General features: G+C 44.3%; 1 protein-coding gene across 1 annotated transcript in view; it reads left to right on the top strand.

The window, feature by feature from the left end:
* DCAF5 (DDB1 and CUL4 associated factor 5) overlaps positions 1-13,416 on the top strand; it is a 107,354-nt gene that overhangs the window by 30,518 nt on the left and 63,420 nt on the right. Inside the window, exon 5 of the mRNA XM_077818727.1 lies at positions 8,509-8,638. Coding sequence (XP_077674853.1) covers positions 8,509-8,638 — 130 coding nt within the window. The remainder of the gene's footprint in view (positions 1-8,508; positions 8,639-13,416) is intronic.

Below are 13,416 nucleotides of genomic sequence, written 5' to 3'. Positions count from 1 at the left end.
TATAAAGTGACCACTTTTCTACTTTGTATTGTGTTGTAATAGAAATCAATATATTTGAAAATGTAGAAAAACATCAAAAAATATTTAATAAATTTCAATTGGTATTGTATTATTTAACAATGTGATTAAAACTGCGATTAATATTTTTAATCCCGATTTAATTTTTTTTAGTTAATCGCATGAGGTAACTGCGATTAATTGACAGCCCTATGCAAAACTTTTTTTTATTTTTTTTTAAATCCTCAGTTTTTGACCGAAACTACTTGATAGTGTAAGTACACAATTTAGGTTTATTAAAATACACCATATTGAGTGAACACCTAACTAAACAGGTAGGTCTCTGAATAGGTTTTTTTCTTAAACCAACCAAACAAAAAGCAACAACAAAACCCACCCTCCTTTAATGTCTCTTTCTGAGCAGTTAGATTGTAAAGCCTTGGGAAAACTACCTGTTGCTGACAACGGGTGTTAGCAACAGGTAGAGCTGAGCACAGTTTAAGTGCAAGTGTGCAAAGGACGAAACTGTATTTAGCATCATATGGCTAATCTCAGGTTTAACTAAGGCTTCTGAAATCATTTGTACTTGCAATTCCAGATTTGTCACTGCTTCAGCTGTGCCTGTTTACTGACACTCAGGGTATGTCGACACTACGAAATTAGGTCAAATTTCTAGAAGTCGGTTTTGTAGAAAGCGGTTTTATACAGTCAGTTGTGTGTGTCCCCACACAAGAGCTCTCAGTACATGTAGTCGGCGGAGTGTGTCCACAGTACCGAGGCAACCGTCGACTTCCGGAGTGTTGCACTGTGGGTGGCTATCCCACATTTCCCACAGTCTCCGCCGCCCATTTGAATTCTGCATAGAAATCCCAGTGCCTGATGGGGTTAAAACATTGTCGCGGGTGGTTCTGGGTACATATCGTCAGGCCCCCGTTCCCTCTCTCCCCTCCCTCCGTGAAAGCAAGGGCAGACAATCGTTTTGCACCTTTTTTCTTGAGTTACCTGTGCAGGCGCCATACCACAGCAAGCATGGAGCCCGCTCCGCTAACTGTCACCGTATGTCTCCTGGGTGCTGGCAGATGTGGTACTGCATTGCTACACAGCAGCAGTTAATTGCCTTTTGGCAGCAGACAGTGCAGTATGGCTGGTAGCCGTCATTGGCGTAGTCCTGGGTGCTCTTTTAACCGGGCGCCTGGACAAACATGGGAGTGACTCAACCAGGTCATTTCTCTTGTTTTGTCTCGTGGCGATTCAGTCCTTCCGGCAGTGCGCTGTCTTTTAACCTCCAGCCAGCAGAAGATGATGATGGCTAATCGTCATACTGCACCGTCTTCTGCCAAGCACCCAGGAGATGATGATGGCTAGTCGTCATACTGCACAGTCTGCTGCCAGCAAGACGTATAAAGATAGATGAAGTGGCTCAAAACAAGAAATAGACCAGATTTGTTTTGTATTCATTTTCTCCTCCCTCCCTCCTTCCTCTGTGAAATCAACGGCCTGCTAAACCCAGTTTTGAGTTCTATCCTTGAGGGGCAATTCAGTTTCTCACAAAGCCACCCCCTTTGTTGATTTTAATTCCCTGTAAGCCAACCCTGTAAGCCATGTCGTCAGTCGCCCCTCCCTCCATCAGGGCAACGGCAGACAGTCGTTCCATGCCTTTTTTCTGTGCAGACGCCATACCACGGCAACCATGGAGCCCGCTCAGATCACTTTGGCAGTTAGGAGCACATTAAACACCACGCGCATTATCCAGCAGTATATGCAGCACCAGAACCTGGCAAAGCGATACCGGGCGAGTAGGCGATGTCAGCGTGGTGACGTGAGTGATGAGGACATGGACACAGACTTCTCTGAAAGCATGGGCCCTGGCAATGTGGGCATCATGGTGCTAATGGGACAAGTTCATGCAGTGGAACGCCGATTCTGGGCTCGGGAAACAAGCACAGACTGGTGGGACCGCATAGTGTTGCAGGTCTGGGACGATTCCCAGTGCTTGCGAAACTTTCACATGCGTAAGGGCACTTTCAGGGAACTTTGACTTGCTTTCCCCTCCCCTGAGGTGGAAGAATACCAAGATGAGAGCAGCCTTCACAGTTGAGAAGCGAGTGGCAATAGCCCTGTGGAAGCTTGCAACACCAGACAGCTACCGGTCAGTCGGGAATCAATTTGGAGTGGGCAAATGTACTGTGGGGGCTACTGTGATGCAAGTAGCCAACGCGATCAAAGAGCTGCTGATATCAAGGGTAGTGACCCTGGGAAATGTGCAGGTCATAGTGGATGGCTTTGCTGCAATGGGATTCCCTAACTGTGGTGGGGCCATAGACGGAACCCATATCCCTATCTTGGCACCGGAGCACCAAGCCAGCGAGTACATAAACCGCAAGGGGTACTTTTCAATAGTGCTGCATGCACTGGTGGATCACAAGGGACGTTTCACCAACATCAGCATGGGATGGCCGGGAAAGGTACATGATGCTCGCATCTTCAGGAACTCTCTGGTCTGTTTCAAAAGCTGCAAGAAGGGACTTTATTCCCAGACCAGAAAATAACCATTGGGGACGTTGAAATGCCTATATGTATCCTTGAGGACCCAGCCTACCCCTTAATGCCATGGCTCATGAAGCCATACACAAGCAGCCTGGACAGTAGTCAGGAGCTGTTCAACTATAGGCTGAGCAAGTGCAGAATGGTGGTAGAATGTGCATTTGGACGTTTAAAAGAACGCTGGCTTTTAAACCGACTCGGTTAGACCTCAGCGAAACCAATATTTTCCCACTGTTATTACTGCTTGCTGTGCGCTCCACAGTATCTGTGAGAGTAAGGGGGAGATGTTTACGGGGCGGTGAGAGGTTGAGGCAAATCGCCTGGCTGCTGGTTTCGCACAGCCAGACACCAGGGCGGTTAGAAGAGCACAGGAGGGCGCGGTGCGCATCAGAGAAGCTTTGAAAACCAGTTTCATGAGTGGCCAGGCTACGGTGTGACAGTTCTGTTTGTTTCTCCTTGATGGAACACCCCCCCCCACCCCCACCCCCCCGGTTCAGTCTGCCTTCCTGTAAGCTAAGCACCCTCCCCTCCCCCCTTCGATCACTGCTTGCAGAGGCAATAAAGTTGTTGTTGCTTCACATTCATGCATTCTTTATTTACTCATCACACAAATAGGGGCTAACTGCCAAGGTAGCCCAGGAGGGGTGGTGGAGGAGGAAGCACCAGGTAGGGTGGTGGAGGAGGGAAGGACAAGGCCACACAGCACTTTAAAACTTATTGAATGCCAGCCTTCTGTTGCTTGGGCAATCTTCTGGGGTCAGGTGGCCGGAGGCCCCCCCACCACGTTCTTGGGCATCTGGGTGTGGAGGCTATGGAACTTGGGGAGGAGGGCGGTTGGTTACACAGGGGCTGTAGCGGCGGTCTGTGCTCCTGCTGCCTTTCCTGCAGCTCAACCATATGCTGGAGCATATTGGTTTGATCCTCCAGCAGCCTCAGCATTGAATCCTGCCTCCTCTCATCACGCTGCCGCCACCTTTCAGCTTCAGCCCTCTCTTAAGCCCGCCACTTACTCTCTTCAGCCCGCCACCTCTCTTCCCGGTCTTATTGTGCTTTCCTGCACTCTGACATTGTCTGTCTGCCTCCACGCATTCATCTGTGCTCTGTCAGTGTGGGAGGACAGCATGAGCTTAGAGAACATTTCATCACAAGTGCGTTTTTTTTCACCTTCTAATCTTCACTAGCCTCTGGGAAGGAGAAGATCCTGTGATCATTGAAACGCATGCAGCTGGTTGAGAAAAAAAGAGGCAGTGATATTTAAAAAGACACATTTTCTAGAACAATGGCTACACTCTTTCACGGTAAACCTTGCTGTTAATATTACATACACAGCACATGTGCTTTCGTTCCAAGGTTGCATTTTGCCTCCCCCCACCACATGGCTAGCCCCTCACACCCTCCCCCCCCATGGCTAACAGCGGGGAACATTTCTGTTCAGCCACAGGCAAACAACCCAGCAGGAACGGGCACCTCTGAATGTCCCCTTAAGAAAAGCACCCTATTTCAACGGTGACTATGAATGATATCACTCTCCTGAGGATAACACAGAGAGATAAAGAACGGATGTTGTTTGAATGCCAGCAAACATACACTGCAATGCTTTGTTCTACAATGATTCCTGAGTACGTGCTACTGGCCTGGTGTGGTAAAGTGTCCTACCATCGTGGGTGGAATAAGGCTGCCCTCCCCAGAAACCTTTTGCAAAGGCTTTGGGAGTACATCCAGGAGAGCCACAAATGCCAGGGCAAATTAATCATTAAACATGCTTGCTTTTAAACCATGTATAGTATTTTAAAAGGTACACTCACCAGAGGTCCCTTCTCCGCCTGGTGGGTTCGGGGGAAGACTGCCTCCAGGTCCAGGGTGAGAAACAGTTCCTGGCTGTCGGGAAAACCGGTTTCTCCGCTTGCTTGCTGTGAGCTATCTACAGCGTCATCATCATCATCTTCCTCGTCCCCAAAACCTGCTTCCGTGTTGCCTCCATCTCCATTGAAGGAGTCAAACAACACGGCTTGGTAGTGGTGGCTGAACCCCCTAAAATGGCATGCAGCTCATCATAGAAGCGGCATGTTTGGGGCTCTGACCCGGAGCGGCCATTTGCCTCTCTGGTTTTCTGGTAGGCTTGCCTCAGCTCCTTAAGTTTCACGCGGCACTGCTTCGGGTCCCTGTTATGGCCTCTGTCCTTCATGCCCTGGGAGATTTTGACAAATGTTTTGGCATTTGGAAAACTGGAATGGAGTTCTGATAGCACGGATTCCTCTCCCCACACAGCGATCAGATCCCGTACCTCCCTTTCGGTCCATGCTGGAGCTCTTTTACGATTCTGGGACTCCATCATGGTCACCTCTGCTGATGAGCTCTGGCCAGCGTGGCAAGCTGCAGGTGACCATGCAAACAGGAAATTGAAATTCAAAAGTTTGCGGGCCTTTTCCTGTCTACCTGGCCAGTGCATCTGAGTTGAGAGTGCTGTCCAGAGCGGTCACAATAGAGCACTCTGGGATAGCTCCCGGAGGCCAATACTGTCTAATTGCATCCACAGTATCCCAAATTCGACCCGGCAAGGCCGATTTAAGCGCTAATCCACTTGTCAGAGGTGGACTGAGGAAATCTATTTGAAGAGCCCTTTAAGTCGGGGGAAAAAAGGGCTTCATCATGTGGACGGGTGCAGGTTTACATCGATCTAACACTGCTAAATTCGACCTAAACTCCTAGTGTAGACCAGGGCTCATTTAAGAAATGGCCTTATAACCAACGAGGAGCAGGATTGCACTCAATACATTTGAGATTGTTCTGGGGCAGCCTCTTAAGAAGTTGGTTGATAAGGATGGCTTTTTGTCCAAGGGTTATTGGGTTTCACTATAAAATCTGCATGTTTTTAGTGATTAAATAGAAACAAACATGTATGGAGGCTCCTGTTGAGCATTTAAGTCCCAAGCCTTCAATCATTTTGCTACAAGACGTAGTGCTCATCACGATAAATATCTTCAATGACTTCAATAGGACTATTTGTGGTAGTGAGCACTATGCCTACTAGTAAATGTATTCAGGGTCAAAATCCTGGCAAACTCCTTTAAAATATCAAGTCTCATATAGAAGCTGCTATTAAATATTCTATTTTAACTAACAGTGATAGAGTGGAATTCAGTTCCCCCAAGCCCTCAATCTCTTGCATAGCCTTTCCCTTTAAAAACTTGTTTTCTCAAGTTTTGGAAGGGATGGTATTGAACTTGTCTTGTAAGAAACAAACCTTTTTGTATTGGTATGTGTGAGAGCTGCAAGTGTGAAATAAAGCAATAACCAAATTAAATCCCTTATTCATTAAATTGACTAATTTTGGATGTGTAATCTGTTTTTAATTAAACAAGTTGTCAGACTTTTGTAAGTTAGGAGAAAAGTTACCTTTCGAAGTACAATACTGTAGTATGTCTTTAATGCAGGTGAAACTCCAGCGATTTAGTTACAGTAACTCGGCCAAGTGAATATTTACTAAATAAAAAAACCCTTCATTTGGCAATCTGTCACTGTTCCAGTATCTCCATTCACTGAATGGGGTCTGTTTCTCAATGAGGGCTGCCATTTTAATGATACAGCATTTATGTCCCAGCAGGAACCCAGTTTGATGATGTAAACTGAAAGGATCAGCTTTACCATTACTCTGCTTTTGAAACTGCCTGTTGACTACAGCCAGCCTTAGTGCTTTTGGGTGGGCTTGCCAAACAAATGTTTGCCCCTCTTTTCTCTGTCAACATAATTCTGATCATACCACTACTCATAGGACAGTCTTGGGTACTCCAAATTTTAACACTAAAAATGGGAGGGAGAAATGTAGACCTGCTGCTCGTGTTGGGGCCCATGCCTAGCTGTCAGTGCATTTTTAAGGGACAACTCTCTAGACCTCCGCTTTAGGAGCTGTTAGGCCTGCAGTCACTGGAGGGCTGTGTGTGCCTTCCAATAAATTTTAAGCACTTGTAATAGCTTTTCATAAACTTTAATCACCAGAACAGCACTATAAAATAGAAACATTTCCCTGTCTGTAAAATTGAGATCAGCTGGAGGCTGAGACTTGACCAAAGCTACAAAGGCAGTCTCTATTAAAACACTGGGTCCCTTTATCTATCCTGTGCTTGGTGAATTTTCCTTCTATTCGCCTTTTCCCCTTCATAGCTAGAGGTCACACTAGCTGTTCGATGGAGGTACTTGGCTCAGCTGCAGGCATTTGACATGTGCCATCAATGGCAGCCTTTGACCCCTCTCAGGCTGCAAATTGGTTAAAAGTATTCCCAAAAAGGAAGTCAATTTCACGAGCACCAAAAGCCAGTCCTCGGTAGCTATAGGGTAGACTGAAAAATGGGATCATTTGGGAGGAAATCACAGGGATAAACTGATCACTAGGTTTGAGACGTTATGATGTCCAGGCGATCTCTCTAATCAATAGATCTTGAAACTTCTTTTTAAAAAGAAAAACCACACCCTCTCTCTCGAAAATTGCCCTGATATATTTATAGATCTCAAAAATGTTGGATGCTTGCAAATGTGGGTCAGTCAGTTTAAAACAACTTCCATTTCCAGTGATTTCTAATGGTAGAGTAGCTCCTCTTTAAACTGGATAGCAGATCCTCGTGTTTCTTTTAAATGCTTCACTGCTTAGAGGTCTCAAACTGGATAGGTGCCACATTTGTAGCAGGCACTATACGGACACTTAAGGAAAAGGTCCTTACTCTGTAGAGTTGAGTCAAAAAAAGTGGCAGAAAAGCATATAATGTAGAAGTAGAAGAATGGAGATGATGGCTGGTACATGTCTCGTTAGTTGCATGTCTTTCTCTTTAAAAAGTTATGTATTTTTATTTGGTTTTATTTTGTTGTTCTGTATATAAGACTTGAAGGTAGTTTGTTAGTGATTACAAAAATAAATGTAAGTAGAGTCCTCTTGTATTACCATGGAGTCCTAGTGACACTACTTCCGCTGGGTAGTACGAACTTTTGCTAACACTTTCAAACTTGAGTGCTTAATGTTAAAAACCCAATACAAGTGACCTGACTTTCAGAGTTGCTGAGACTCTTTAGTGCTGATTTTTAACAAGAGTTGTGCCCATATTCAGCCAGGGCTGATTGCGGTCACCACAGAACATAAAATTGGTGTAACTAACACTAATTTTTTCATGTCCACTGAATAAAAAGCTGATGCAAATTATGCTATTGGAAGCTTAAACCTACTTAACCAAGTAATTTACCTACATGTGATGTTATGTGTACCAGGTATGTTTCCTCTGAACTTCAGCACATCTCTGTGAATCACAAAACTATTGAATAACACTTAGAATTAAAAATAAGTGACCAAAGCCAGTGGTTCTCTGACACTGATCTTTAGAGCATTTGTGATCTGAAGAATACGAGCTAGTGATCTGTGGAGAGATGGCTTCTCACATGGTTCTGACTCTTCCCCCTTGTTTCTAGCTGCTAAGTTTCATTAAGTAATGTTACTTTTCCATGTAAGCAAGTACTGCTGCTGCCTTGTATGAATGGGGAGGGCTCCATTAAATGTATTCCTTCAGTAAATATGTGGTTTGCACTATGAAACTTTGAGAACCTCTGATTTAAGAACCTACTGACTAAGGAATTCATTCCTCTGATCAGCTTTTGCCTTCCCTCTTAATGAGATTGACATTTTGGATCTGTATAATGTCATGGCCTTCAACTCTTCTGTTAAGCTTCTATGTGGAGAATTTTCTTAAAGTCCCATATATGGGATTTTTCCACACTGGACAAAGATGATATATGTGGGTAGATTTCAAAACATCAGTTACGTTGTTTGGAATGTGTTTAACTTAAGAATCTGCAGGAAAATCTGTATTTTCAGATCATTATATGGAAATGGTATAGTGAGTTGCAAAATCATTGCATCAGAACAATTGCATGCACTGTTTGTTCTTATGTCTGAAATCTTCATTTTTGTGTTTTTTTTTTCAACAGAGCCCTTCTGCTTGGCAAACTACCCATCAGCCTTTCATAGTGTGATGTTTAATCCAGTAGAACCCAGACTACTGGCTACTGCCAACTCTAAAGAGGGTGTGGGACTCTGGGATATTCGCAAACCACAGAGGTAAGAGCTGGCTATCTTTATTCTCATAGAGTTTTATGTTGTCTAATCTTCTTTTCGTAGGTGCTGGCATGCCATTCAACTAGCTGTGGTCCAACTGTGGGGTGGTGAAAAAGGACCTGAATGAAAGGCACAATAAAAAAAAATCGGGGGCATGAAGTTTTGCAATAATGGAGGGTTAATTTTTTCAGTTTATATATTAGAACCTTGATTTTATACGAAAACTCCTTTTATTCATAATGGGGCTTCATCTCCCCAGGAGTTTTGGAAAGCTGCAAGGCTCACCAGGCTATTATCACTGCGTCTTAACTTTACACCCTGCACTGATGCACTGAAATACTAGTAGAGTGTGCAACCTTAGTGGAAGCTAGCTGTTTTTGAGTAACAGGAGAAAAAGCCATCAGTCTTCAAAGTCTGTGCCTTGGGTGAACTGACCCAGCAGCAACTCTGTTACCCAAGAGTTTTAGATATTCAAAAAGTCCTATGGATACCAGACTTCCATTGTCTCATTCAACTTCATTATTCTGCATTTCTGGCAAAAATTTACAATTTAAAAATGAGAGCATAAGATTACAGTATGAGGGGAGATATACTTCCTTTTTAAGTGAAGGACATCCCTAATGTGCAACATCTGAGTGTGGTATGTGCACTTAGGCTTTTTCTGTTGGAGTTGCTTTTTTGGGAAGGAATGTTCTTCTTTCTCCCCTTTTACAAATTTAACTTTAGAACTAAATTTAATTTTCTCTTGATTAGCATAGTGTGAGAATTCTTTTGAGCAGTTCAAGTACAAAATTTCCCTTTTTGTTTTTTCTTGTTTCGTAATTGGAAATACGCAAATCTCATTACAGTGAGAGTAAAGAAAATTGGCATGTGCAGATAAATGAAAAGAGAGAATTCCAAGACAATGAATTTACAGTGATTTATACTGCCCATAGCCCCAGATTTACAATTTTATTCTGACAACAGCACACTTGTATTTGTTACTTATCCACTGGTAGGGCAGACCAATCTTCATCTAATGGAGTTAGATTAGGACTGGCTTTTATAGAAAACTCATTTAAACATGTTAAGACAGTGGTTCTCAAAGCCGCTCCGCCGCTTGTTCAGGGAAAGCCCCTGGCGGGCCAGACCGGTTTGTTTACCTGCTGCATCCGCAGGTTCAGCCGATCGCGGCTCCCACTGGCCTGCTGTGTACTATGTTTACATTCCAGGTTGCAGTGCACTATTTTTGTTTAGACAAGCCCTAAATAATTACTAACAGTTTAATTGTAGAATTCTGTGTCCCGGTTTCACTGATACAGTCAGGTTCCCAGCTCAGTTTTTTTTCCTTTGTCAATACTATAAAATATCTTTTTTGCTTGTAAAAAGATAAACAATCTGGGCTCTTTGTTTCTGGCTCACCCCTATCTGTGGTAATAAAGCTTCCATGGTTGCAACTCAGGGCTTGTCTACTTAGGGAAATTTACTGGCATAACTCTACTGCTATAACTCTCAGTATGGACAGTTTTATTGTAGAATGAGTGCCTTTTTCCAGTTTAATTTATGTCATGACACAGCTCTCTATTCCTGAGTAAGTGTCCACATGGGGAGTTATAGCAGTATAGTTATGCCAGAAAATTACCCCATATAAATAAGCCCTTAGTTACCAAACTCCTAGATGAGCCAGAATAGAGTGAAATGTGCTCTCCCAAATAGCTGGATGGGCTGTGCTGGGCTAGCATGACTAGAAAGTAGCCAAAATTGTCATTAAAGGCAGTAGAAATGATCTTGAATAAATATATGTAAGATAGTACATGCATAAAATGATACCAACTTTTTTCTGGCCATAACAGCACTCTCTTGCTGACCAGTTTATACTTTTCTGTTACCATATTTAGACCTTTATTTCCATCCTGACAGGTCTCTGTGTTGGTCTCTAAGTAGTCAGTAGTGATTTTTTTTCCCTCAGAGCCTGCTGCTTCTGTCACCGACTTGCAGAATAACTAAGAACTCCAATCTTAAGACACTGTTCTGCCCCATTGCTTAGCCTTAGTAATATGTAACTTACTGCAGAATGGCGAGTTCGGGGGCGGAGGGTGGCAGGGAAGGGAGGAATAACCAACTTTTGCCTTTATTTCAGAGCATACTAATTTAATCCATACTTGTATAGCTTTGTTCTTGCTGATACCTACAATTGTCACCTTAAAAAGAGTTACCAATCAGAGTGTGTTCTGTCTCTTGGCTGCTATTTATATTGTTCTGGATTTAACAGGTTTATTTTTGAACAAAATAATAAACTTTGCAGGGAGAAGTTGAATCTCAGACACATGAAATCCTCATTTAGGGCAAGATTCTGCATCTCTTACTCAAGAAAAAGTCATAATTGACTTCAGTGAGTTTTTTCACTGTCTAAGGGCTGCAGGATTAGGCCGCTGAGGCCTTGACTGGACTGGAATATGTTGGCAAAGACTTACATATTTGAAGAGTAGTGTGTAGACAAGGTACTCTGCCTTTAGAACAAAGGTGGGCAAACTGGCCTGCAGGACAGTCCTGCCCGGGCCTTGAGCTTCCGGCCAGGGAAGCTAGTCCACTGCCCCCCCTCTCCCGCAGCCTCAGCTCGCCATGCTGCCAGCGTGGGAGGGGGCTGCACTGCAGGAGCAGGGAGAGCAGGAAGGGAGGCTCGCCTGCAGCCACAAGGGAGCAGGCGGGCGGTGCAGGTGGTGAGAGTGTGGCAAACGCAGGCGGAGGACTCAGGAGGAACACCGGGCGGCCACGCAGCTGTCTGGAGAGAAGTGGCACTTTGAAGGGGAAACCGCTGCTTCTCTCTGGCTGCACAGCTGCCCCTGTTCCTCCTGAGTCCTCCGCCCATGTTCACAGGGCAGCATTCTGAAAGGGGCTTTAGAGGGGGGCCTCTCAGGGGGCGGGGGTGTGGATAGGGGTCGGGCAGTCAGGGAGCAGGGGGGGTTGGATAGGGGGTGGAGTCCTAGGGGGGCAGTTAGGGGCAGGAGGTCCCAGGAGGAGGTGGTCAGGGGACAAGGAGTAGGGAGGGTTGGATGGGTTGGGAGTTCTGAGGGGGCAGTTGGGGATGGGAAGTGAGATGGGGCGGATAGGGTTAGGGTTTGGGGAGGCACAGCCTTCCCTACCCAGCCCTCCGTGCAGTTTTGGAACCCCAATGTGGTCCTCAGGCCAAAAAGTTTGCCCACTCCTGCTTTAGAATGTGTTAAACTGGTCAAGTTAAAGCAACTCAATGAGTTAAAGGCTGGATGCCTTGTCTACACTAGACTCTTCAGCTGTGTTGGCTAACTTGCTAACCGCCTTAACATCACCTCTTTAAGCTCTAGTCTAGACAAGGCTTTTGTGTAGTTTCAGAAGTATGCCTCAGCTGTTGTAGTTGTATACACTGGAGGATGTTGTGTGATATAGCAACTCCCACCCCCAAGCTGGCTGGGATGGTGAGAAGGGGTCAAAATAGACTGTGAACTTATATATCTAGGAACAAAGAATGTAGGCCATAGAGGGTGGGGGACTCTATCCTGGGAAGCAGTGACTCTATCCACCATCACCCCCACTCCCCCCCCAAGATTTCTTCAATCCACTGAACATGAAGTCAGTGTGATGCTGTGGCCAAAAGGGCTAATGTGATCTTTGGAGGTAGAAACAGGGGAAAAGTGGAAGGAATAGGGTGGTTACATTACCTCCTGTGTGTCTCGCTAATGCACTGCTACTGGAATACTGCAACCAGTTTTGGTGTCAACAATTCAAGAAGGCTGTTGATAAATTGGAGAAGGTTCAGGGAAGAGCCATGAGAATGTTGAAAGGATTGAAACATGTGCCTTATAGTGATACTCAAAGAGCTCCATCTGTTTAGCTTACAGAGAAGATTGAGGGATGACTTGATCACAGTCTATAAGTACTTACAGGGGGAACAAAAATGTGAAGGTCTAGCAGACAAAAGTATAACAAGGTCCAATGGCTAGAAGTTGAAGCTAAACAATTTCAGACTGGAAATAAGGCGTAATTTTTTTTAACCGTGAGGACCACTAACCATTGGAACAACTTAGTGGTGGTGGCTTCCCTGTATCTGGTGATTTAAAAATATATGCTCAAGTTCAAACAGGAATTATTTTGGGAAAGTTCTATGATCTGTATTCTGCAAGAGGTCAGCCTAGATGATCAGTGGTTCCTTCTAGCCTTATACCCTATGAATTAGCTGGGTTATAATTTCAGGTTATTTTGTTCCAAAATACAAAAGTCTTTGCCATTTGCGCTAAGGAGAATTTCTATCAGTAATGAGGCTTTTATACCTTCTGTTCGTCAACCACTAGAGATTAGCAACCATGACACTACAAGAAGCAGCACTCCTCACCCCTTCTAACTTAACCATAAAAACTGTGAAATATTTTTCAATTTCTGTTCCTACTGTATGAGTACAACTTGTCCCGGGCTTTGAAATGGATCAGCCTTCCGATTAGCAGAAGACAATAGCAGCTTTCTAGCTATTGCAGTGTAGTGATAAAATGAAAAGCCAAACTTTCCTCTAAATATGTGGGAAAAGATAGGGACAATTACACAGGCTTGAGAGAGGACTCAAAAAAGTTTCATTGGTCACGTCTTAAATTCGATCATGTACTGACTAAATGAGTCCCAGGTTACATCTTGTATGAGAGACTGACCAATAGAAAGAGCTAATCTCTAAATACAAGCCAAGTCAATTAACTGTTTTTCTGTTGCCAAAGTGATTCAACACAGCAAGTGCATTTTTCTGTTGCATTGATATTTTGGGAGTCTTGAGTATAGTGCTT

This window comes from Eretmochelys imbricata, chromosome 6 (genome assembly GCF_965152235.1).
Source record: "Eretmochelys imbricata isolate rEreImb1 chromosome 6, rEreImb1.hap1, whole genome shotgun sequence".
Taxonomy (NCBI): Eukaryota; Metazoa; Chordata; order Testudines; family Cheloniidae; genus Eretmochelys; species Eretmochelys imbricata.
This window is presented reverse-complemented; position numbering and strand designations above follow the sequence as displayed.